The sequence below is a fragment of the Lathyrus oleraceus genome, chromosome 7, assembly GCF_024323335.1.
Source record: "Lathyrus oleraceus cultivar Zhongwan6 chromosome 7, CAAS_Psat_ZW6_1.0, whole genome shotgun sequence".
NCBI lineage: Eukaryota > Viridiplantae > Streptophyta > Magnoliopsida > Fabales > Fabaceae > Lathyrus > Lathyrus oleraceus.
The window spans coordinates 493,900,455-493,928,356 of record NC_066585.1 but is presented as its reverse complement, the minus strand read 5'-3'; the positions used below and the strand labels follow the sequence as shown (position 1 = coordinate 493,928,356).

Genomic DNA, 27,902 nt, shown 5'->3' with positions numbered 1-27,902 from the left:
ACTCTTTTCTCTCACACGGGTACTTTGAGTGTTTTCAGGAATTTTGCATATAGTAATTCTTCACACCTTTTTTAGATAATAACTACCCTATATATACATAAATAACATAACTGTCATTAACGACTAAATCCTAAAACTACGACACATGGCTTTCCTCCTTTCGCCAGATGCTTCCACGCGTCTTCTGCCAAACGTCACAACCTTTTAAATCCAAATTTACTTTTAAGTCGAAATGACGTCTTCCTTCAGGATTTTGTCGAATTACCAACATACTGCAATGTCTTCCGTATTTTGTCGAAAATACCTTTCTAGTTGCAAATATCTTTGTCGAAATGACGAAACCTCCATTTTGTCGAAGTGTCGAACCATACTCTTTAGTCAAATTGTTTCAACCCCTGTCATCGTTTGTCGAAAACATCACTTCCCACACCAAATCTCATGGCGTCGAAAACGCACGTATACAGATGTCTATCACATTCGATGATGTCTCGTTTTTTGCTACATCTTCTGATTAGGGGGAAATTCCTAGATTAATGGAGGATAACCAAAGACGAGACACTCGAGATGATGGTAGACCATCTGGGGGATGATCCAGGAGAGGCGAAGAACGAGTTGGATAAGACCAGGGATTCTCATGCTAGCTTTGAGTACCTGAAGAAGATATACACAATTGAGCTACAAAGAGCACAACATGATGATAATGATGATGAGCAGGTGGTGCTCCACAAATCACATGCATTGAGAGCATACCCGCTTTATTTGGTTGACACTTTGATTGTTGTGGACAAGAGTTCCACATATACTGACGTCGTCTACCTACGGTACTTCGTGGATTTCGAGTGGATCCATGAATACAACTGGGGTGACTTGCTTGGTCTATATGTATTCGAAGCTGAGAGAGGGTTGTATGTGGAAGACGAAGCAGGTCACAGACAATGTGACATTATTGCTGGTCTTTGAATGTTTCTTTGTCATTTTCATTTCATCTTTGCAAATCCATTACTGATGATTCGTGTGTTCCAAACTTTTTATTTCAGGGTTGAATCCTCCAACACTTCCCACGCATCGCTGGTTGGGAGAATGTACCTGATTACATTGAGGATATGTCGCGTGCTATTGCTTTTTTCCAGCTCATAGGAACCAAGCGATCATGCCTTACAGAGTCTATCTTGACCGTTTGGTTGCTGATCACATGCATTTCAACATCTATGTTGATCACCCGAGACGCGACCATTTGACGGGATAGTTCTATACTCTGGATGGTTTGCATGATAATCGCGTCTCATTGCTCTTCATCTTCCCGAGCGTGTCATGCGACAATTCAAGGATACTCTGACCATTCCCAGACACCCTGTTGTCTCTGCTCCTACTACCTTGATGCGTATACAAATAGATGACATGTTTGATGATTATGTGAGCCATTTGGTATCAGAGGAGACACAAGATACCATAGCTGAGAGCGACTGGAGCTACGTCGAAGGGTACATCAGATGGTTCTTCAGGGTGTCACATCCATACATGGTGTAGGCTTCTCCAAGAGACCTGTCGATACTAGCTAATCAGGAGATATTAGAGCAGGAACATGCACAACTAGATCATGTTGAGGATGTCTTGCCTAGGTGTCGTCACATAGTGGAGATTGTGCGACAAACATTAAAAGAGGTATCTTCCCTAATGGGTCTGATGTGAGGCATGCCGTAGATGCCATCATCGGAGGCACGATGAGCATTGATGTACCAAAGACAACACTTGGGGAAGAATGAGATTGATGGCCGAAGAGGCAGAGCTGACAAAGGAGGAAGAAAAGGTAGAGGAGAGATTGTAAGACACAAATAATTATGATCTGTATTTTATTTTGACGGTCTTGCTAAATTATTGATCTCAATTGTATGATATTTATTGATATTTTATTTTTGTATGACATTTTTGGTCCATATGGAATTATGTACATTATTTTTTATTTTTGATTGTACGATATATTTTAAATCTTCATCAAAACATAGATAAACAATATATAACATGAAATACCTGTTCTGAGACGTATCGGAGATCTATCTCTGGAATATTCACTGAGATGCATCTCCGGTACAATTCAAATGTAAATGACTTTTGAGTGGGATGTATTGAATGTTTTAAATTGTTATGGAAATACATCTCCGAAATATTACAACGTTCATTCATAATTTGATGTGTTTGGAGATGCATCTCTGAAAATTAGGGGTATTTAAATAATTTCGCGTGGTGCCTAAGAAGTCTTAAGGGTGCATTAAGAAATCCTCCAAATTATATACAAGCAGAGGTAACAACTCTATTGTAAATGGACCAATATATAACAGACCCAATAACAAAACTAAACTACATATTTCGCACTCTGCCACAAGCTGGGCTATGAATGGATATGAGGCCAATCTTGGATACAAAAGAAGTGAAAATAGGAGAGTACATAGGTTTTGTTAAGACGTCACCAAGTTAGGTAGAAAATGGAATGAAGAATAATTAACGAGACCAAATTCCAGCTTCTCGCGGATGATGTGACGGTCAATCTTGATATGTTTTGACTGTTCATGAAAAGTCGGATTATGTGTCAGGTAGATAGCGAATCATATTGTATTGGAAAATATTACAAAAGTCTGAAAAATAAAAAATTCTTAGTAATATGCAAGAGCCCAATTGAGTCATCAGGGAGTTCTGGCTGAAGAGCATAATTTGAAGTGTGGTTTTTATGATTCTAGCATTGAAGATAAAACCCACTTATTTTTGAAGTATGATGTTGCTGTTTCAATCTAGAGTGAAGTCTAGAATGAGGAATAATTAACGAGACCGGATTCTAGCTTCTCGTGGATGATGTGCCAATCAATCTTTATATGTTTTGACCATTCATGGAAGGCTGGATTATGTACAGGTAGACAGTGAAGTGAATCATATTGTATTGAAAAATATTACAAAAGTTTGGAAATAAAAAAATCCTAATAATATGCAGGAGCCCAATTGAGTCATCGAGAAGTTCCGGCTAAAGAGCATAATTTGAAGTGTGTTTTTTTGTAATTCTAACATTGAAGATGAAATCCACTTATTTTTGAACGTCATGTTGCTGTTTCAATCTAGAGTAAAGTCATTAAGTGGTCTAAAGTTATAGTTGTAGAAGAGAAGAGCTCAATCCAAAAACATTTTGAGCAATTCAGTGTTTCCAACCACTCTAAATTTCATTTGAATTTATTTTGTTTTTTTGGATATCTTTTTTGCTGGAACAGAAGGATTTGCAGAAACAATCAAATTTTTGAGGGAGGCAAGTTGGAAGATTCAAATCTATTTGCAAGAATTCAAAAACAATTGTGGAAGTGGTTTCAAATAAACTATCAAGGAAACATGCAAATTAGTTGGACGGATCGGCAAAAACTTAATATAAATTGCTTTCTTTTCTCTTCTAATTAATTTTTAATTTTGTTTTTGGTCTTTTTCATTTTGTTGGTTTTCTTTCCGAGTTTGATACCGATTTTTCTCTTTTATATTAAGATTTGAGTATTCTTTATATTCTTTTTAATATAATTAACTGTTTGTAAAAAAAATCAATTCTAGAGATAATTTTGATAATGAAATTAGTCTAATCAAACTAACCTTTAATACATATATATTTTTTTAAAATTACGTGAATATAAAAAAAAATACTAAAAAGCTTCACTTAAGTATGGAAATATGTTTGCTAAAAACAATCATAGTTTAACATGACATAGATTTATAACTTAGCTTATATTAAGTTAGATTAAACAACGATACTTTTAAATAGATAATAATGTGTTGTACCAAAAAAATAAAATAATAGTGTGACATTTTTTAAAACTCATTCAACTAAGAAGATCATACTTTAATTCCTTCAAAAAGTCTCTCAAACGAGCAATCATTTATATATAAATATATAAATGGCATGTTAAAATAAATATAGATAATATGATATTTATTTATTTTCACTCAACTAATATCAATTCATTACCATAATTCGTTTATATAAAATAAAAGTCAAATTTAAAAAAAAATAATTAAATTCTAGTTCAGCTAATTTCATTGTGATCAATAGACTTCATATCCGTTAGGAATTCAGTTATATTTTTCATGCATGTAATGACGGAAATACCCTCACCAAAGTATTCATTTCCTCTTCGTATAAAAGAACAAGAGTTTCCCATAACTACCACACTTTTCCATTTCATTTTCTTTTGATTTTGCTCTCTTTCTTCACTTTCTTCTTGTCTCTGTTTTCTTGGTAAAGCTCAGAGATGAAGAAGGTACTCGGTTGGTTTTCCCCAAAGGGTTCCCCCAAAAACCGCAACCGGAATCGCAGCACCACCGCCGCCGGCGACAACTCTCCCCGTGTCAAATGGGTTCACCCCGGCGACAACTTTCCCCGTGTCAAATGGGTTCACCCCGGCGACAACTCTCCCCGTGTCAAATGGGTTCACCCCCGGAATCCCACCGCGGATGCCACCACTTCCGCTCCCTCTCCTTCTTCAAGTCCCCTTCCCACTTCCACTCCCGTTCCCGCTTCCGCTTCAGCCTCTACTTCCACAAGTAAATTTCTTTTCATTATGTATACCTTTCAACGTTATCATGCATGCATTTTCTACTATGATTTGAGTTTTCTTTTTTTCATATCAAGCTTCTTGTGATGGGTTTGTATAAAAGATCATGTTTTGGAAGTGGGTCATTGTATTTTTTCATCATCGAAGTTCAAGATTTCAATGCTTAAGTTCAAGATTTCATTTGGCGCCTTTTTTCACTCTAAATTTCTGTTTTTGCGTGTGTGTTTTACAGACTGGGGAAAGAGCGAGAAAGAAGATTATTCTGCTCTTGCAAGAATCGATGAACTTACTGAGGAAATGGAGACTTTAAGCTTAAATTTAGGAGATGTGCCTATACAGAAATTCAGTTTCGTTCAACTTCAGCTCGCAACAGCCAACTTTAGCCCTGATATGTGTGTGGGTCGAGGAGGTTTCGGCCATGTTTACAAAGGGATCCTGGCTCCACAGGAACAAGAAGTAGCTATAAAGTGTCTTGACCCGAAAAGCGATCAAGGAACCCCGGCATTTGTTACTGAATTGGAGTTACTGAGTAACACAAACCACGAAAACATTGTCCGATTGATTGGATATTGTGCTGAGAATGAGCACAGGATGTTAGTTTATGAGTACATTAGAATGGGATCTTTGGAAGATCATTTACTAAATCGCTACGATGGTGGTCATCTCGGAATTCTGGACTGGGATACAAGACTTAGAATAGCATATGAAATAGCAAAGGGTGTGCTGTATCTTCATAGAATGGAGCCTAATATCCTATATAGGGATATAAAAAGCGCAAACGTTTTGTTAGGGAAAGGTTATACTGTAAAGTTATCTGATTTTGGATGTGCTACAACATTCTCACCTGATGAAGAAGAACTTCATTTTACAAAGGTTGTAGGCACACAGGGATATTTAGATCCAAGGTATTTTGCAACAGGTCATTGTACATTCCAAACAGATGTTTACAGCTTTGGTGTTGTTCTTTTGGAGCTCCTCACTGGTAGAAAAGCTCTTGATGTAAACAGACCACCCGACGATCAGAGTCTCGTTATGTGGGTAAGTCATTACGAATCGTACGGTTTGATCAAAATTCATTGTATGTTACTTAAAAAGTTGATTTTTTTTTTGCAGGCAGGAAGAGTATTCCATGATAAGACCAGGTTCACAGAAATTGCTGATCCATTGCTAAAAGATAAATTTGATGACTTCACTTTCAATGCACTTGTTCATATGGCTCGGTATTGTGTTCAGTATGAGCCTAAGTCGAGGCCCCTAATGTGTCATATTGTCGATGTTCTAAGACAAATGAATAAAGTTGCTATTGAACCAGAAAGTCCTAGATTCAGAACGCTAACCCAGAGTCCTACAGTTCCTTCAGCTTCTGCTGCTCCAGTTAAATCGTGTTGAAGTTACATTTTTTTGGTTTGTTCATATATGAGATAAAATGTGCCTTTAGAATGTGATTACTCATTGGTCAGAATTTAGACCACAAACTATGTCATGAATCAGTTCTTTACTTCATCCTAATTTTCTTTAGTTTGTTATGCACTATTCTTAACTCTAATATGAATGTTTGGAATAAATGTTTTGTATGAGTGTTCAATTTTATTAATTCTATCATGTGGGGTATCTCTAGTGATGATTGCCTGTGAAAATTGAAAGGAAGATGGATATTATTCACCATTCTTGTTTAATTTTTTTAATTTTTATTTTTACTTTAATTAAGCAATCTAAGTTTTTATGTATCTTTACAACCTACAACCAAATTTTTGTGAAAAAATAATAATTTAACATTTTATGAAAATAATTTACTAAACACTGATTTATTTTCATATTAATGTGGCATAATACATATAAGTTAAATTAATCAATAAAATAATATATTCTACTAACATATTTTCTCCAACAAATTGACTACTTATATTTAAATACAATTGTTTTAAAGTAAAATTAATTTTACAAAAGTAATTAATTCCAAATAAATTTTCTCATAAACGAAATCAAACATTCTTGTGGAGGAGTGAAGTATCACATACATAAAGCACGTGCGTGGCATGAGCAACCACTTCACTTTCCCGCCAAAATTCTGTTACGAGCCTAACGAACTAAACGAAAACACAAATCGCGAGCTTTCACCTCCGAACAAATTTTCCGTTGAATGGCACCGTAACTTTTTCTTCTTCAATCGCTCTCTATGTTCTTCGAAATGCAGCAACGATCTTCAACTTCAAACGCGCGATGTTCCACCGACGATCACAGAGCCATCAACATCGGCGCAGAACAGCAACAGAACACTAAACGGAGAAGGAGCGCCGACGATGATTCAGTCGACGTACTTCCGGTTTATCACGTACGAACTGTCGCCGGAAGGAGAGACGTTTCTCGGCCACGATCGCCGCCGGCGGATAAGATGATTCACGTTATTCCCTTGCTTGTACTACTATGTCTCTTCACTCTCTGGTGGTTCTCTTTTCCAGGTACCGTGTTTTCACGCGCCTTCGTTGATCTCATAGTTCACGCGCTATTTCTTTTGTTATTATCGTAATTTCATTCTTTATGCTTCTGTTTTGCGAATTTCTTGAGTTCAAAATTTCAGATTAGTGAGATATCAATTTCAGATATATGATCATAAAAATTGAAGTTTAGTAGTCAAAGATTAAGTGTAAATGTTTAATTAAATATTAGTAATGTCAGCAACCGTTCTTAGGGTTTGAATATAGTTTGGTTCAGTTTTGTTGATAAAGTGATCTTTTGATATTTTGAAAGCAGTAGATCTGGAGTTCAAGGATGGTAGGATTACGACCATACGACAAATGGATACACCGGTTTCAAACGATCATACTCGATTTGATCTTACGATACTTGCTGTTGCTGCATCGTCACCGATTCCTTCAATTCATCCAGATCTTTCAGGTGAGAAGGAAATGTACTTCCCTCCAACGAATTCGCCAACTCAAGAACCTTTTTCTTTGGTAAAGGAAAAAAACGATTGAAGATTTTTTGTGTCAATTCCCTTTCTGGATGATCATTAGATGACATAGAATAGAGATTTCATCTGAATTTGTGCTCAGTTAAAATGAAACTATGCCAATTTTCATTTCATTGGTGAAGAATTATGAACTTCTTACATTGAATGCATTCCAAAAAAACTATGCAATTTAGTCTCCTTTTTTGAGTTTACAATTACATAGAGGAAAGGGGAGGAGTGAGGTTAAGAACTATAGCTTGTGACATTGTGAACATTGACAATTGTTCAATTTCAATATGTTCTGTGGACTTTTTCTCATGCAAATATAGCTAAGAAAAATTAGATTAAAAAACTACATAATTGGAATTTGGAAGCTCAACTTCCAACTTGAGGGATCAACTCACTAACCTCTCCCTTTCGACAGCTGCCAACCCATATGTACATAGTTGATCCCTTACGCGAGTAACGTGAAACTCTACAACAATCCCTCCTTGGTGACTGCAAAAACAAGTTTATAATTTAGTCACTAAAATAATTCATATCAAATGTTGATAAAGTAGTGGGTTGGTTGATATCTCATTATATGTTGTGTGTTCAGTATATTGAATGCATGTATGATATCCAACACGACACCAATACATGTGCTTATATTCAGTTATTCTATTTTCTTCAATTGTTTATCAATGTATTAGTTTGTTTGTGTTAGTGTTTTAATGGTGTAGTAATTTGAGTTTCAAAGCATCCTTACCCTTTGCCAACGAAGTGGATCTGGTCTTTTAGAAACTATAATGGAATCAATAGCCTCTGGTGAGTCCATTGTCCATCGGCAAGGAGGAGGTTTAGATTTGTAACGATAGTAAGTACCAATAATTTGCTTCTTAACTGGATCGTATCGAGTTCTATTCATATAGAAAAGGAACGCTTTTTGACAAGGGTGTTTAGTTACAGGCCTTGTGTTGAATGCATATGCAGTGTAATCAGCTCTTCGATACCAATTGAGAAAGGTTCTTGTTGGCATCTCTAACTCTCTAGGGGACAGTACTCCCCTTAAAATTTGAATCACATAACCCCATGAAACAGAGACGGACCAATATCTTTTGTGTTCATAGCAAATTGATTGTTGCATTATGCTAGCTGAATCTTGCTTCGCAGATTTCATTAAGTGCCGCAGAGATTGATCTCTGTCCATCTTTGGAAATATCGGTTGCACTACATCGAGGTGGTGCAATGACACTAGTGGTGCCACTGGATGTGCTCCTAGAAGGCCTAATAGGTCCCCATACACATCATACTGCACAAACAAGAAAGATATACATAGGCAAATTTCAATCCTTTCCATAAATAGAGAATCAAAGTCACAAATTATCCCTAGTAATTGATATTAGTAAAGATTTTTTCCATTTTTTTTTTATAGAAATAAACATCATTATCATGAGTTTTGGTGTATGAAATGAAAGTCTAATTATGCCAACATTTCTCAAAGAACAATGTTATCAAAACATGAGTTTGGCGGCATAAATAGAAGTTGGGTAAACAATAATGCAGTTGAAAAATATAACATGGATTTGTGCAATGAGAAATCACAATTTTTTTTCTAAAAATGTGTACCCTAAACTATACTATACTAATAGAGTTTTCTGAATTTATTTATGTGAAATAGATATGATCCCTACTTAAAGGGCTTATTATTTAGGAGTGTTAATAGAGAGTAATTGACTTATTTGGAGTGTTAATTAACTACCTGGTGAAACCCTGTTTCCTTGGTTAATGGAACACCTAGCTCAGACATGCAAGCTTGCATTCTATCATCACTACCATACAAAGCAGGGTAATGTTGAATACAACTATCCTGCATCCTTGCAAGCTCCTTAGCCAAAGGGTAGCTTATAGCAAATCCTCCACCACCATAAGCCATACCATAAGAGAAATGTATGTTCTGAACATGACTCTCCGAGGAGCTTCCAACATAATAAAATTGATTATGATCATACTTAGAAAGAACTCTGACCACATTATCAACTATAAAAACAGTGTCATCATCTCCCATCATGAACCATCTCACATCTTTCAACCCAAGTTTCAATGTCTCTGTCACCACCCTTGATATCCTTAAAGCAGATCTCTGCCCCTGAGTATTTGTATACTTAAATTTTGTTGTGTCTCCAGATATTCGAATCTCTGGTAATTCATCATCAGGTTGTAGGTTCACCTTTTGATCCAGCCACACTACCCCTCTTGTTTCATTAGGCTTCCACCAAACCTTGATGTAATCTTTTCTTATCTCCCACAAATTTGTTGAAGCTGCTATCCCGAAAACAATGTGTTTAATCTCCGTGTCTTGTCTTTGAGATAACTCATCAATGGACAACTCTTCCTCCTCTTGTTCTTCTTCCACCTTTCTTTTTTTGGCCAATTTTCTCTTGCGGGTAACTCTACTTTCACTGATTGGTGTACTTCTTGATATATTACCACTACCAATCCTCTCAACTTGTTCATCAGTGGCTGCATTCAAACGAACCCTCTCAACTTGTTCATCAGTGTCTGCATTCAAACGAACCCTCTCAACTTGTTCACCAGTGGCTGCATTCAAACGAGCGGCAGTGGAACAATGTCGTTTTCCCTTGGTTAATAAAAGAAGATTGGAAGAGTAAAGGATGTACAGTATTATCATGATTAGGATTAACCAAGTGATAATGCGTTGCCTGAATGAAGAGATCATTTGGTTTGTTCTAGTTAAAGTGAGGTAATTTGTTTTCCCCCCTCAGATTCTTCAATTCTCTTTCAGATTGTTGCGTTACTATTTTTGCTTCCAAGTGTTGGAATGGAAAAAGACGGTGGTGGGAAGGACGTTCAATCTCAGAATTGTTCGGATCACACTAAACATTTTATTTTTGTTCTTCTATGTGTGAAGTTTGTTATTTTGTTAAAAAAAAAAGAGTGAAATTTGTTATGTGACAAGGCGAAGTTGAATGCGGTTAAAATGGAAGCAACGTTGAAAATTTGTATATGCACATTCCGTTTTGCATGCAATTTTGAAGTAGTTTAGAAATAGAATTAAAGGTATTTAATAATTATTGTTTTATTTTTAAGTTAAACGTGCTTTAGTAAAGGATTTACTATATTACAAATTATCATATAAATGAATTGATATTTTTAAAATAAAGAACAAATATATATGAATAAATTCATAAACTATAGTATAAAAAACATTCCTTAATAATGTGATAAATATTTTTTAAAGAATTTATCAAATAATTAATTAGTAGAAACATAAATCATCACACACTCAACTATGTTTTTTTAAATAAAAAATCTATATCAAAATGGACCATCTCATAAGAGATTCGGGTGATCAAAATACATTATGGAATTGCCTCTAACAAAACATTAGTAATTGTTGTTACTTAATTCAATCATATAAGTTAGTTAACTGATAGTGATAATTAACTTTATGATTAGTTGGAAAGTATTAGTTTTGAGATAGCCTATAAATAGTTTATGCAAACTATGTGTACTAATCAATTATTATTATACATTTCACTATTTGTTCTCTCATTTTTATCTTTTAATTCCTTCGATCTTTATTTTCATGTTGGGCAAGTAAGCATTTGTTCTATCAAATTTAGTATCACGAACACCGGTTCTTGATTATGCAGAGTACACAAATTCATCTTGATCGTGTAGAGTACACACATTCATAACTTAATAATCATTATCAACTAAGTAAAGATGAATGATGGTAATGTTCTTACAAATGCACTTCGTATAATTGGTGGAAAGAAATTGGAGAGATGAGGCAAACAGATTATCACACAACAATGATACAAGTTAGTTAGTCACTAACTAACTTGCTTAAACCTTTCCTCTCATAGATATATTTGGTTACTTGATTGTAAAGCTTTTGAGAATATGGAAAATGGTAGTTAGTGTTGGTGCAAAAGGTAGAATGAAAGATGAATATTCTATTAAGAGAATGACGGCTACAAAACATGATAAAAAGTTACAATGATTGTCACCCTATTTATAAGCTAAAACTAGGGTTACTAGAATAGGATAAAATACTAAAATACCCTTTAACAAACTTAGGGGCTAAGAAAATAATATAATTAATAAATATGAATTACTTCTAATACCATCCCTTAATTCATATTCCATCAAAGCTTGTAACACCAATTCCATCCCTTAATCTGAGGAATTGATCAGTCTTGATAACTTTCGTCAGAACATCTGCCAACTGTTTCTGAGTGCTGCAGTGTACAACTTCTAACACTCCCCTCTGAACTTGATGTCTCAGAAAGTGATACTTGGTCTCAATGTGCTTGCTTCTCCCATGCAACACTGGGTTTCTGGCAAGATTGATTGCAGACTTGTTGTCAATCATCAGCTTCAGAGGTTTGTTTACTTTAATCTTCAGATCCTGCAATAGATTCAGAATCCACACAGCTTGGCATGCAGTAACAGCACCTGCAATGTATTCAGCTTCACAAGTTGACAATGCCACAACAGGTTGCTTCTTGGAACACCAAGAAATGGGACCTCCCAGAAATTTGAATAAGTACCCAGACGTACTTCTTCTGTCAACTCTGTCTCCACACCAATCAGAATCTGAATAACTCAGAAGTTCTGACTCATCCTTTCGTCCAGAAGGAAATAATATTCCATACTTCAGAGTTCCCTTGATATACCTCAGAATCCTGACTGCAGCTTGGTAATGGGACCACTTAGGTTTACTCATGAACCTACTAACCATCCCAACTGAATAGCAAATATCAGGTCTGGTATTGCACAAATACCTCAGAGAACCAACCAACTGTTTGAAGGTTGTAGCATCCACATCCTTTCCATCAGAGTCAGAATCCAGTTTCTGATTTGTATCAGAAGGTGTGACAGCAATCTTACAATTCTTCAGATCAAATCTCTTCAGAAGTTCTAATTCATACTTGAGCTGATGCAAAATAATACCTTTCTCAGAGTATCTGAATTCCATCCCTAGAAAGTATGTCATTTTGCCTAGATCAGTCATTTCGAATTCATTCATCAGAACTTTCTTGAACTTGGCTATCTCCTGTTCAGAACTTCCAGTCAGCAGTATATCATCAACATATAAACATACCAGAGTCATATTTCCTTCAGAAGTATGCTGAACATAGACACCGTACTCCATCTCACATTTCTGAAAGCCTTGCTTCTTGAAAAATGAATCAATCTTCTGATTCCAAGCTCTGGGCGCTTGTTTCAATCCATATAGAGCTTTGTATAATCTGTACACCATCCCTTCCTGATTCTTTTTCACAAATCCAGGAGGTTGTGACACGTAAACTTCTTCTTCTAATGGACCGTTCAGAAATGCAGATTTTACATCTAAATGCATCAGAGGCCAATTCCTGTTAGCAGCTATTGCAATCACCATTCTGATTGTTTCATGTCTTGCTACAGGTGCAAACACTTCAGAGTAATCCAACCCAGGTTTCTGTAGAAATCCTCTGGCTACCAACCTTGCTTTATGTTTGCCAATTGAACCATCTGGCTTTAACTTCTGCTTGAAAACCCATCTGACACTGATGGCTTTCTTGTCTTTTGGAAGTTCTGTCAGCTTCCAAGTCTTGTTTCTCTCTATAGCATCAAGTTCTTCTTTCATGGCCTTCAGCCAGAGCTTCTGCTTAAGAGCCTCTTCTGTACTTATGGGTTCAGAGTCTACTAACATGGCACACTGAATAACTTCTCCTTCAGAGTCTACTTCAGTGTCTTGCAGCATGTCAAATTCTGCATATCTTCTGGGGATGTTTCTGATTCTTTGTGGTCTTTGAACTTGTTCAGAGTCTTCAACTTCAGAGTTTCTACCTTCAGATGGTTGACTTCCTCCAGAGCTTTGACCATCTGAAGGTTCTGGCATATTTCCAAAGTCTGAATTGCCACCAGAATCTGGATTACCATCAGAGTCTGGGTCATCAGAGTCTGGATCATCAGAGTCTGAAACATCAGAGTCTGGAACATCAGAGTCTGGAACATCAGATTCTGGATCACTATCAGAGTCAGAATCAACGTCAGAGTTTACTCCAACCTCAGAAATTCTGAACTCTGACCTTTCTTCAGAAGTTCTAACATCAGAATCAGATTGAGACTTATCCCAATTCCAAACTTCTGATTCCTTCACAATCACATCTCTGCTGAATTCAATTTTATTGGTTTCTGGACAATAGAGCTTGTATGCACCTGTACTGTGATACCCTATCAGAATCATCACTTTGCTTCTATCATCCAGCTTCTGTCTTCTGGCTTCTGGAACATGTTTATAGCAAACAGAACCAAACACCTTCAGATGACTAACACTTTGCTTATCTCCAGTCCACTTCTGTATTGGAACTATTTCCTTCAGCTTCTTCGTAGGACATCGGTTGAGTACATACGTTGCGGTGGCAACAGCTTCTCCCCAGAGCTTCTGAGGAAGCTTCTTCTCCTTTAGCATGCTTCTCACCATATCAAGCAAAGTGCGGTTTCTTCTTTCAGCAAGACCATTGTGTTGAGGGGTATAAGGAGCAGTAACCTCATGCTCAATTCCATTCTCCTCACAGAACTTCTGGAACTCTTTGGAGTTATACTCACCTCCACCGTCAGTTCTAAGAATCTTCAACTTCTGACCACTCTGATTCTCAGCCTTCATTCTGAATTTCTTGAATTCATCAAACACCTCGTGTTTAAACTTAATAAGGGATACCCATGTCATTCTTGTGAATTCATCAACAAATAACACAAAGTATTTATTCCCTCCAATCGATGCTACTGGAAATGGACCACACACATCAGAATGTACAACTCCCAAGGCATGTTTTGCTCTTGGAGCAGTTTCTGACGCAAATGGCAATCGTGGTTGTTTTCCTTCCATGCAAACTTTGCATGACTTTTCAGGCTTCTTAATTGCAGGAATTCCATGTACCAACTTCTTTGAATTCAGATGTTTTAAGCTTCTGAAATTCAAGTGACCAAATCTTCTGTGCCACAGCTCACTCTCCTTCTCAGCACTTGTTGCACTAAGACATTCTGAGTCTGCAGTTCTGACATTCACCTTGAATGTTCTATTCCTTCCCTGTTCTGACTCCATAATCAACTTCTGATTGCAGTCATACAGCTTCAGAAGATTGTCCTTCATGGTAACTGAAAAACCTTTCTCAATTAATTGTCCCACACTCATCAGATTGCTTCTGATGCCAGGTACATACCACACGTTCTGAATCAATGCTGTTTTCCCATTGTTCAGAATCACTCTGACATTTCCCATACCTTCTGCATTAAGATATTTGTCATCAGCACATCTGATCTTTGTCCTCTTTTCAGAGTCAAAGTCAACCAGCCATTTCTTGTTTCCAGTAAGATGATTTGAACAGCCAGTGTCCATATACCACCAGTCTATCAGATCCATATCATCAGATTCAGAGGCCATCAATAGCACAGATTCGTCATCAGAACTTCTGGCTATATTTGCTTCTTCTGATTTTCTCTCCTTGTTTGCCCAACAGTCTCTAGCAAAGTGACCAAACTTCTTACAGCAGTAACATTGGATTTTCTTCTTGTCATACTTCTCTTTTCCCTTCTGAACATTCTTTTGTCTGTCAGAGGTTGAGCTTTCTGACTTCTGACCACCATCAGATCTTCTCCTGCCTTCTGACTGCTTCTGATACCTCCTATCAGAAGTTGCTTTCAGAGCCTGCTGCTCTACTTCCCTTTCAGAAGTTCTCTCAGTTAAACGCAACTCTTGCGCTTCTAAACTGCTCTGCAGCTCTTCAATTCTCATGGTGCTCAGATCTTTGGAATGTTCTATTGCTACCACAATGTAATCAAATTGACAGGTAAGGGATCTCAATACCTTCTCCATGATTGTTTCTTCAGAAAGAGTTTCTCCACACGCTTTCATCTCATTAGTGATCAGAATCACTCTGGAGATGTATTCAGAAACTTTCTCATTATTCTTCATGTTGAGATTCTCATATTGCTTTCTCAAGGACTGAAGCTTCACCTTCTTCACTGATGCGTCACCACCATAACATCTAACCAGTGTGTCCCACGCAGCCTTTGCTGTCGTTGAATCTGCAATCTTCTCAAACACATTTACATCAACACATTGATGAATGAAGAACAATGCTTTCTGATCCTTCTTCCTTACTTCCTTCTGCGCGTTTTTCTGTTCATCCGTCGCATCTGCTGCTACCGGAACATAACCATCAGTGACAAGATCTAGAACATCTTGAGCACCGAACAGTACACGCATTTGGATCATCCAACGATTCCAGTTTTTACCGTCAAATACTGGAAGTTTGGTGTTCATGTTGCCGTTTCCGTTCATCTTTCTACCTTGCACAGTACACTCAGATTTCTCACACAGTGTTTCCCAACCCACAGAATTAAAATTCTGATCAGATTTTGTTCAAGATTCAACACGAATCTAAGAATCAAAATCAAACACACAAGACCTCACGTTCACTCGTGTTTCCCGTGTTTCCCAATGAATCTGAACCGGAGCTCTAGATACCAATTGTTGGTGCAAAAGGTAGAATGAAAGATGAATATTCTATTAAGAGAATGACGGCTACAAAACATGATAAAAAGTTACAATGATTGTCACCCTATTTATAAGCTAAAACTAGGGTTACTAGAATAGGATAAAATACTAAAATACCCTTTAACAAACTTAGGGGCTAAGAAAATAATATAATTAATAAATATGAATTACTTCTAATAGTTAGTAGTTAGTTAGAGGAGAAACATAGGAGCACTTCCATATTAGTTACCATAGTGCTTCATCATTGTATAAATAAGAAGTCATAATCTCCATTTTTACTTGAAAGAAGAATTACTCATGTTTCATATTATGATATCTAGAGCCATTACGAAGAAGTTTCATCTTGAATCTTCTTCTTATTTTCGATCTTTACTTTTCTTCATTCATTGATTCCGTTGCAATTGCTTTGTCAAGATCAATCAACTACTGAATTGTTGTTGTTTAGGTAAATCATTCAATTTTGCTTTGATTTTGTGATTCGTTCTTTCTTTCAACTGATTTGCCGATTCTTCAATTTCTTTTCTTTGATTATTTCAACTGATTCATTCAGTTGCATCTCTTTGCTTGTTTATTCTTTCTCTGAACAAATGGCACCTCCCCACAATATGGTTCCAGTTCAACCTCAACTTAATTCAGTCACAGTCACTCATAAACTCGATGACACCAAATATGTTGGTTTGAGCAAATCTATGCGTAGAGATCTTGGTGAAAAGAACAAACTTTCAATGGTTGATCACTCAGTACATGTACCATATGATGATGATCTCAGCAAGTTAGCTTGGGAATGATGCAATCATTTGGTACACTCTTGGATCATAAATTTTGTTTATGAATCTAATGCTCAAACAATTTTATATCATGATAATGTAATTTAAGTTTGGGATGACTTGAAAGAAATATTCTCAAAGATTGATAGAGTTTGAGTTTCAACTCTTAGATCTCAACTTAATTATCTGAAACAAGGTTCCAAAACTGTTATTGAATACTTTATAGAAATGAAAGAATTATGAGATGAATTGAGTGTACACAAGCCTATTCCATAGTGTACTTGTTACCATAAATGCATATGTGAAGTTATGCGTTCAACAAGATCATACATCCTTGAGGATCAAGCCATCAAATTCTTGATTGGCTTGAATAATAATTCTTTTAGTTGTGAAGACTCAAGTTTTATTGTTTGAAACCCTTCCAACCATTAACAAGATATACTCATTAGTTGCTCACGAAGAGAGTAACATGATTCCTACAACTAATCTTAACACTTCAAATTTATTGGTAAATGCTTTTGATGCAAAAAAAGGTTATGGTAGAGGTAGATGTTCATCTGTCAAAACCAAAAACATGTCTAATGTAGTTTCACTTCTTTTGTATGTAGTGTGTGTATCCAACTGTGCCCTATCAAGCTCATATATAGGGTTTAAGACCCTCAATACAAGGGATCAATCAAATAAAGATTCATAATGGTTCTAAGAATCATATATGGATCCCTATGTTCATTATTTCTTATTTTGATCAAGAATCCACCAAGAGTTTGAAGCTTGTTTGCCTTGGAAACCCTAATTCATCAGGGTATCTTGTATGACTTCCTCAACAAGTTTCTTCAAAAATTGGTCAAATATTTCAAGGGATACTTTATGATACATCATATTATACATATATGATCCTCCATGAGCCTCCAGTAGCAAGATAACTTCAAGTTTGCAAGTTGGTTCAAAGAGGTTGACTAGAGAAAGTCAACTGGTCAAAACTGGGGTTCCCTAGACCCTATCTCCTATAATGTTTGTCATATTAAAATGATTCCAAGATAAAATTTACTCTTCATGACATTAAAAACAACTTTCATGTTGACATCAAGATCTAATTTTTCTTGGAAAGTCATTTTTTTATGCTGAAAGATTATAGGTCATTTTGTCTGTGCCATAGTTAGGAGGTCAACTTCTAAGAACCATAACTTGCTCAATTTTTATCATATGAAGACCATAAAAGTTTCACGATCAAATTAAAGATGTCTTATCCAACTTTGATTCTTTGAGAAATGTCAAATTCAACTTACAAGGGCATGTACCAAGAGGAAACATTATAGGTCATTTTGGGCCATCATCATTGAACAAGCAATTTTCCTAAACTTCTAAAATCCATAAATCCCTCATGAAAGATTCAAATGGTGTCAAATTTATGATCAAATTTAATAGGAATGGAAGAGATACAACTTTGATGAAGTAACCATTTTAATTTGAAGCTCATAGCAAAAGTTATTCAAGGTGGAAAAAGTGGTCATTTGACTTTTAACTTAGAAAATTTTCAACTATGTTTGATTTCTCCAACTTCCACCTCAAAATTTATCATGATCCAAACTCCAAATGGAAAAGTCTTCAACATAAAAGTTGTCCCCCTTCATGTTACCTTTCCAAAGCATCCAAGATCATGACATTTAGATCATTTTTGAAGGACTTGCACATGGTTGCATTGCATGGCTCCATTTGGTAAGTATCATGACCAATTTCCATTTCACTAATGCATGATCCCATGTTATCATTTCAGGTTGATTAGCACATGATTATGATCAAATTTAATAGGAATGGAAGAGATACAACTTTGATGAAGTAACCATTTTCATTTGAAGCTCATAGCAAAAGTTATTCAAGGTGGAAAAAATGGTCATTTGACTTTTAACTTAGAAAATTTTCAACTATGTTTGATTTCTCCAACTTCCACCTCAAAATTCATCATGATCCAAACTCCAAATGGAAAAGTCTTCAACATAAAAGTTGCCCCCCTTCATGTTACCTTTCCAAAGCATCCAAGATCATGACATTTAGAGCATTTTTGAAGGACATGGTTGCATTGCATGGCTCCATTTGGTAAGTATCATGACCAATTTCCATTTCACTAATGCATGATCCCATGTTATCATTTCAGGTTGATTAGCACATGATTTTGGACCTTTTGGCATCATTTCATGGGCCTATCACATGCCCATGCAAGCATGCACCTTACATTGCTATTTTTGGCCAAAGTTTGAAAGTGTGTGGAAAGCATTTGAAAAGCCTATAAATACATTGCCTAGATGATCCGAATGAAGACCCTTGGCCCAAGTTTTGACCTGCAAACACCCTCACCCTCCATTGATAGAACACCTTGAAGACTTCTCTTGAAATTGATTTTGAATTTCCCTTCTGTTTTGGGATTGAAACTCCAAGGGTTCAAGCCATTTTTGCATCCAAATCATCTCCTGCAAGTGGACAAAAGCAAGTCAAGCCAAATTGAAAGCAAGATCGAGCTCGATTGAAGCAAATTGAAGGTGAACTTTTATATTTTTCTCTTCTTCGATTCTCCCTCATTTCTCCACCATTTTGATTGATCTTTGGTTTTTGAAGACCTTCTAATGTAGGCAATAAGATTGAGTTGCTTTGAGGTCAAATCGAAACAACTCAGTTCATACTCCTCAATTTTCAAATCCATGTATCTTTCAATATACTTGGAATTGGAGAATTTTGAGTTCAGATTTGGATTCTTGACGATTTTCGCTTTAAATTAGTGTACTCACTTTTCATTTTCATGGAGGTTGGTGGTGGACCAGTCCGGTGAGGTCCACCGGAGAAGGAGACCAGAGCTAGGGCTCCGGTGGTGCGTTGACGCCCTTCCAGCCATCTGATCATGTTGAAATGTTTTAATCATGGCCATTGGTTTTAATTACCATTATTGCAACACTTTGACTAGGGTGCACCATGGATGACACACGCTTGGCCATCAGATCTACCTGTCATACCCTAAATTTCCCCCTAAGTTTTTTCACTCGTATAAGCATAACATGAATCGATCCATTTTGTCATGCATTTCATCAGTTAAAAAGAATTTATCAAGATTTTGGATGAAAAGTCAGAAGTTCTGGCATTTTATCTTATCTTAAAAACATTCATTCATCATACATTGATTAAGAAATCGAAAGACTTGATTTCTCGATCTCAGTGCATCATTCATTCAATCACATCTTGTTTCAGAGGTTCAAAAGGTGATAATCAAGAGTGTTATCATCGTCTGAATATATATAGGGTTTTGTTTGTGCTTAAGAATGAGAAGTAAATGGTCCAATGTTGATTCATTTTGTGTCTGTTTATCTGTTCGTATTTTATTAAATCAGTGAATCAGTGCATTCACCGGACATTTGTATTTTATACTTGTCACAACATATATTTTTTTGTTTCGCATAGTACTTGAAATATCGTTTGGAATAATTTTTCGGGTCTACAGACAAACTGATCGCACCGTTTCTCAACTGTACGTCGAATTAGCGGGCGAAAAACTTCAAAATTGAGCTTGCAAACGTCAATTTTATTAATCTATGATCCGCGTAGTTTAAACTGGCGTGCTCCTTTTAAGTTTTTCGACTACATTTTCGGTCGCATTTTTATCAGTCTGAGCCTTCTAACCGGTCATTTTTTATTTAAATTTTTTTTTTTATTAAAAACCTGTATGTTTTTGAGAAGTTTATTATGCACTGATAATTTTGGTGCATTCGGTTTAATTTTTTGAACACTTTTACGTCTAATTTTTATTCTTTTTTATTTGTTTATTTTAACAAAAAAATATTCGTAATAATTAAATATAATTTTCTATATTTCGATCTAATTTCGATTATTTATAATAGTTTGATTTTTATTTTTGATTTAGTCCTTTTGAAACTTATTTTTTTTTATCTACTGAAAAATAACAAAATCTTTTATTTTACTATTAATATATTTCTTTTTTAATTTATTACCAATATTAAATATTTTGTTTAATAGTAATATTTTGCTAATTTATTTATTTAAAAAAGAAAGAAAAGAAAATGGAAATGAAATAAAAGCTAGTAACACGTGATACCATCATGATTTTCTTACTGGTGTACTTAATTTCCTACTATTGGATTAACATACTTTTTCTCTTGAGCCCCATAACCTGGCCCTCAGTCCAACATCAACATCCATCAATCCTTCCTTGATCCCTCCACCTTGAATGAACAGTCATAAAATCTCGCCTTCATGTCTACATAACACACATAACTCCTCCTTTCTAAAAAAAAGATCACCTTTTAAAAACTCTTTATGACTGTCAAACACCACATATTTACGGAGAGTTACAGAGAGCCATACAAGTTTGAAACTCCTCTTCATGCACTGTAGGATCTACACAACAACCTCACTGCTGTGAATTTCAGTCAACCTTCAACAAGACCTCCATTCCAACCGTGAACAACACAACCAAAACGACGCACAACGACCTCTCCAGAAATAAATTTTGTCTATGTCGTCATCCCTCACTCCCACCGATCACGAGTCTTAGCTTAACAACCGCATCAACAACTGTTGCAGCATCCGACACACGCAACATCACACACAACTCCAATTGTACGCCACCGACGCCCCTCTTCAACAGCATCAACTTACGACGATACACCAACGCAAGTTGTTCTGCCATTGCCGCCACCGAAGGTTTCTTCTTCGTCTATTTCCATTTTTAATTTCCAATTCATGCTTTAGTCTTGTTGTTTTTATTTGTTTTTAAAAAAAAAGAATGGAAAATGGTTTGTGAATATTTGTCGGTGTTTGATTTATGCGGAACTGAGTGAAAGAAAGAAGAAGAGCTTTTCTTTTGCATTTTTGTTGAAACAACACTGCGTGTTATTATTTTCAGGAAGATAAGTGTATGGTTTAAAAAGTCTATACAAATTTAATTTGTATTTATTTCACTTTTGAATTTCAATGTAAAAATATTATTTTATTAACTAATCATACATTAAAACAATTCTCTTATTACTAAGTTTAAAATGTCGCAGTAATGTCTTTTAAATTGAATTGTTACGGTAATGGCTTTTGAAGTTGAAATGAACGGTTACGTGAGGTCTTTAAACTATTCTTTATAATAGTAATTACATGAGTATTAACTTCTCTTTTATATATAATAAAAATCAATTATTACTTTAGTTTAAAATATGCCATGTACATATATTTTGGTTTTGTTTTAATTTTTTTTATGTATTAAAATTTATCTTGTTTTAAGGTATTAGAAATATAATTAAATAAATAGGTTCATAATATTTGATTTTGCTGAATTATTCGAATCTCATTTTTCAATAATTAATCGAATCAAGTTGGTTTTCTTATAGAAGGAAAAATACTGATTGGGTTTAGACCTTCTTCAGTCTTCGATTATTTGAACACTGCTGTAGAGCTCCCTGTTTGAATAATCATCTTCCACCTAAAAGATATTTAAACGAATCAAATCTCTCTTTTCACACCCCCGCCACATCCAAATTATTTTCATAAGTCAACTTATGACACTTGATCCAATGTCAAGTCGTCCCCCTATTTTCAAAAGCTTTTTACAATAAAAATGGATGAAACTGATTAAGTTTAGACTTTCTCTGTTTCGAATGTTAGGATACTGCTGTAGAGCTCAATGTTCAAACATTCGTCTTCCATATTAACATACAGTAATTACCAGAATTAGGTCATTTCTCTTATAGAAGAAAAAGATTGATTGGGTATCGACCTTCTCTTTCCCGATTATTTGGACACTGCTGTAGAGCTCTCTGTCTGACTAATCGTCTTTCGTTAATGAACTTTGGCCTAATTTGTCATACATTTTCATAATAAACTTTTGGATGAAAAGAGAATGATTGGGCTTAGGCCTCTTCCTTTTCGAGCATCTGAGTACTGCAGTAGAGCTGTCTGCTTAGATGCTTGTCTCCGCTTAAAATCAACTCAAACTCTTCAAACTTGTTTTCCGCCCTTGTGCGACTCCGAAAACATTTTCAGAAAAGAGTATGCAACATCCATTTTGATGCGAAACAAACAAAGACTTCAGCCTCCAAGAGCGAGCAGCAAGTAAAGGTTTAATCGCTCAAATGTGATCCAAGCATCACTCTCTTTAAAAGCAATCCATCCAGTAGTTCTCTTTGGGTAGAACTACGTATGCCTTGAGTTCTTCATAGCACCTGGAGATACGTAGGAGCAGGATTGCGAAATCTTGTCAGGCACATTAATATTAAAAACCCTAAGTCTTTCCTTTCTTTCTTCCTCTTTCCTCACCCGATAAGTAGAAGATCACAAACAATATCACGCTAACACTCTAACACGAAATTAACTAGATGGGTCCCATCGAGTACGATGGATGTGAGGGGTGCTAATACCTTCCCCTTGCATAACCGACTCCCGAACCCGATTTGGTTGCGACGACCATTTCTTTTTTTGATTTTTGTGGGTTTTATCGATATTTCCCCTTTCCTTCTTTGGGAATAAATAAAGTCCGGTGGCGACTCTGTTTTGTTTATATTTCGAGCGTTCCTTACACTCGAGTATTTTTCGCGCCGCAACACTACCACCTCAATTAATGAGGGAGATCTGATGACCCTCGTTTTTTTGAATTAACTAATGTTCTATTTTAATATTTTAATTAGCATTTTCTTATTTAATTCATATTAAATTCATTTTTAATCCAAAAAATATGGAACTTTCACCAAAAATCTTTAAATATTTTCTTCTTTCATATTTTGCATTAAAATCATTTTTTGGATTTATTTTGATGTTTTTTGTGAATATGATTTTTGACTTGTTTTTAAATATTTTTAAATACTCGTGACTTTCCAAAAATTATGATTTTTTTTGTCTAAGGTCCTTTGACCTAGGATAAATCCCTTGACCATTTATTTGGTGATTTGAAGGGATTTGAGGTTTTGTCCATTTAAAAATGCATTTTAATTCATTTTAAAATTGATTTTTAATTAATTAATTGTTTAAAAATTTTGTTTAGCCATTTGATTGACCTTGTGATGTTTGACTTTCTGTTTGGCCTTGATCATGGTTGATTTGAACTTTTATTTGATCAATATTATTGGATTTAGGGGTTGACGAAATATACATTTCACCCCTCAAGATGAATGGATAGTATTGATTAGATGAATTTCCTCCTGTAATCAATTTGAGTTTCTATCTCCCTTCCCCTCTTCATCGTCATCCTTATTCTTCCCTAATCCATCATTAACCAATGATTTCTCTAATGTCCAAATGCTAGTTGATTCATCAATGACCTTGTGCCAAATGAATCAACATGAGCTGTATTGAGATAGGCCATTCCCATTTTATTTTTGTGTGTGGTATGTTTTAGGAGGTTGGTTCTTTGTACCAAATCTCTAACATGTATTAACATCAATAGTTTATTGTCCGACCTCAGATAGTTGTGACTTCTACATTAGTCCAATTACAATTGCTTAACATAGAGCTAAATTTGTCCCTCAAGGCATAACATTCTAGTAAATGAGATTGTAAGTCTCCCATTCTTCATGGCATTTTATGAAGACTTGACCTTTTTCCCATTCATGAGAGCTAGTGGCATACTTGCTGATTTATCCAAGTTGGAGCCATTCTCAGGGATTATGTCTTGGTTCATGTATTCATACTTGTGAATAAATGGTTGAGTATTCTCCAAAGAATGACTTAAATAATTGAAAATCCTTACTAACATTTGACTAACTCTTTATTAACATTGCTTTACTTTCAAGTCATTTACTTAATGCAATTTAAATTTCAGCACCTTTATCATTCGTTGTCATATATATTTCATGCAAGATGTTTATGTTTCAGTCATCTTTACTTTTCTCACTTGAGTCATATCATTTATGCTTGTATATATTGTGTGCTTTTGATTTGTTTCTGTTTGTGGTCTTGGGACCTTAAAATACTTAATAACAATAAAAACTCTAAAAATCATGTTGGTGGACTGTTGGACTTAATCTGAACTCTTGGACTTAGGATTAGGTAACATTCCATATGCTTTAAAGGACTTGGCCAATACCATTATTTTGAGACTGAACCATTCTCGACAGTGCCTTTCATCTGATGTAAATATTGAATACCCTTGGTTCATTTGTTACTTTGTCTCTGTGCTTAATTGTTATGATATTATTCTGATGATTGTTTCTGTGAGTTTGCCAAGGAATATTTTCATCTGATACATTTGAAGACATTGAAGACTGCTTGATATTGAAGTGCTTGCTTGGATATTGTGGCTATCTTTATTTGATGCCTTGACCATCATATATTTGCTTGGATATTGCTTATGCTTATGGTCTGCTCAAAAGTCCAAAGGAAATGGGTTTCTATATGGCATTCTTGTCTTGTGGATTGCATCCTATTGGTTAGATCTTTTCAACTCTTAACTTTTAATTTTTGTCTAGGATAGTCGCTTCATCTCCTCCCACTTCTTTAATTTCAAAATCTCTCTCTCTTTTTTCAAAATCTTCTTTTCTTGTGATTTCAAACTTAGACATGTTTTAATAATTAGAAACTTTGGCCTTATGCCATTGAATTTTCAAACTTTTTCTTAATCAAAATTTATAAATGAACTTAATCATATTGACTTTAATTTAAAAAAGAGAAAAAGAACTAACAACTCCATTTCAAATATTTTGGCCATCTTTGCGCCTTTCTCTGCTAAACTTTTATTAAAATCAATTCACCAACTTTCTTTGAAATTTTTACCACGAACTACGAGGTTTTGATCCCTCATTTTTATGTTGGTACGTAGGCATAAGACCGAAGGTCTTGTCAAACATAAAAATATAATAAATGAATTCTTTTCTCATCACCCCATTCTAATTTTATCAAACATCTTTTTAACTAAAACACTTGCACATAAAAAAGGGCTCCCTAGAAGTACCTAGGACACTTTGGGTGCTAATACCTTCCCTCTGTGTAACCAACCCCCTTACCTGTAATCTCTGACATTTTATTAGTTTTGATTTGAAAACTTCTTATCTTTTGGTTTTTATTCGTAATTTTCCCTTTTCCTTTGGAAACAAATAAGGCGCGGGGACGACTCTGATTTTTCAATTGACGTCAGGTTTATCCATAACTCGACGGTCACGAATGTACCGCTACATATTGTATTGTAAATTGGGTTAAGAACTTTGAGGATTTCAAATCAGAAAACCGAGATAGGGTTTTTATTAAAGATCTTTTAGGGTTTGAAGGTTTTTGACAAGATTACGCAATTTGGATTCGATCGAGTGAAGTCTTTAAAGAACAAGAGGTTTTTGCAAAGGAGTAGCGTGAGACAGTGAATCGCATTGGTAAATCTTGGGTTTCAAAAAGTGTGAATTTTGGATTCAATTGAGTGAAAACTTTAAAGACCAAGGGGTTTCTGTAGCGGGAAATTCATGATCATCAAGCTATTGACAAGCTAGAGATCAAATAACAAGAGTCACCACCGCACTTTTATTGTTTCCAAGGGAAAAGGGAAAAAGTACGAACAAAACCCAAAAGTAATAAGTTTTCAAATCAAAACTAATAAAAAGTCAGAGATCACAGGTAAGGGGGTTGGTTACACAGAGGGAAGGTGTTAACACCCAAAGTATCCTAGGTACTCCTAGGGAGCCCTTTTTGTGTGCATATGTATTTTGTACAAAGTGATGTTTACAAACAAATAGAATGAGGGGATGAGAAAAGAATTCATTAATTATATTTTTGTGTTTTACAAGATCTTCGGTCTTGTGCCTACGTACCAACATAAAAATGAGGGATCAAAACCTCGTAGTTCATGATACAAATTTCAAAATGGATGCATTGATTTTAACAAAATTTAAGTTTGAAAGGCACAAAGGCCTAAAATGGTTTGAATGACTTAGTTCTTTTTGGCTTTTTTGAAAGTTTAAGTCAAGTATAGTTAAGTTTATTTACAAGTTTGATTTAAGAAAAGAAGTTTGAAAATGCAATGGCATAAGGCCAAAGTTTCTATCTTTTTGCAAAAAAAAGGGTGGTCAAGGTTTAGAACAAAAGTAATTCACACAAAAAAGATTCTGAAAAATGGAGGGAGAGATTTTGAAATTAAAGAAATGGAAAGAAGATGAAGAGACTACCCTATGTACAAAATTAAAAGTTTAGAGTTGAAAAGATCTGACCAAATGGGTAGCAATCCAATAGACAAGAATGTCAATAGAAATCCAGAATTCCCTTGGATTTTTTTTGAATCAACCAATACACAAATGCATAATTATATTATCTTGAAGAGCAAGGCATCAAATAAAGATGGCCACATCCAAGATTATCCATTCCATGATCTTCTTCAAAATAGCCCATGTAACAGATGAATTCCACAAGTCATAGGTTCAAAATAACAGCTTCACAATGATCATGTTGCAGATGAACTTAGAGAGATCTTGAATGATGTATCAGATGAATTTCAAATTGCAAGATCTTGGTTCTTCAACAAGTTGGCATTAGCCAAGTCCATTAGCATAAGAAGGTTTCCTAGATTCTAAGTCCATTTGTCTAAGATCAAGCCAACGGTCCACACAAAAGTTTTTTAGGGTTCTTGTTGTTATTATGTACATTAATGGTCAAAGACCACACAAGTAAACAAAGTATACACAAACAAAATATATCACACAATATGGTCCAAATGGACAAAGTGAAAATTGCATTAACATAAACAATTAGAATGATATGAACAATGGCAAATGAAATAGAGTGCTAAAAGTAAATTGCATTAAAGTAAAAGCTTAAAATTAAAAGTTAGTAGTTAATAGGTTAAAAGTTAGTATTGTTTTGCTTTTGCTTTTCATTTCAAGACATTTTTTGGAGAACACTCAACCCGCTTATCACAAGCATGAATCCTTGAGCCAAAACATCTTCCAAAGGAAGGAAAGAATGCCAAGTTTCCACACAATACCATGAAAGAGGTGAGACTTACAATCTTATTAACTAGAATGCTTATGCCTTTTATGTCACAAATTTAGCGCTATGTTAAGCAATCGTAATTGGACTTATGTAGAAGTCACAATTATTTG

At 35.3% G+C, this 27,902-nt stretch overlaps 3 protein-coding genes across 3 annotated transcripts; 2 read left to right on the top strand and 1 right to left on the bottom strand.

Annotated features, from left to right (window-relative positions):
* Positions 1 to 4,215: 4,215 nt before the first annotated feature.
* LOC127105293 (probable serine/threonine-protein kinase PBL25) lies at positions 4,216 to 6,097 on the top strand. The gene is made up of 3 exons (XM_051042460.1): positions 4,216 to 4,563; positions 4,807 to 5,612; positions 5,688 to 6,097. The coding sequence occupies exons 1-3, from the start codon at positions 4,272 to 4,274 to the stop codon at positions 5,961 to 5,963; spliced, it is 1,374 nt and encodes a 457-aa protein (XP_050898417.1). The 5' UTR covers positions 4,216 to 4,271; the 3' UTR covers positions 5,964 to 6,097.
* A 503-nt stretch (positions 6,098 to 6,600) lies between these two features.
* On the top strand, positions 6,601 to 7,729 carry LOC127104940 (uncharacterized). The gene is made up of 2 exons (XM_051042078.1): positions 6,601 to 7,033; positions 7,326 to 7,729. Exons 1-2 carry the CDS (start codon positions 6,751 to 6,753, stop codon positions 7,547 to 7,549), a joined length of 507 nt encoding a protein of 168 aa, XP_050898035.1. The 5' UTR covers positions 6,601 to 6,750; the 3' UTR covers positions 7,550 to 7,729.
* Positions 7,730 to 7,747: 18 nt separating this feature from the next.
* On the bottom strand, positions 7,748 to 10,370 carry LOC127104939 (uncharacterized). The gene is made up of 3 exons (XM_051042077.1): positions 9,266 to 10,370; positions 8,273 to 8,815; positions 7,748 to 8,022 (listed from the first exon to the last, which is right to left on the bottom strand). The coding sequence occupies exons 1-3, from the start codon at positions 10,241 to 10,243 to the stop codon at positions 7,900 to 7,902; spliced, it is 1,644 nt and encodes a 547-aa protein (XP_050898034.1). The 5' UTR covers positions 10,244 to 10,370; the 3' UTR covers positions 7,748 to 7,899.
* Between the last annotated feature and the right edge of the window lie 17,532 nt (positions 10,371 to 27,902).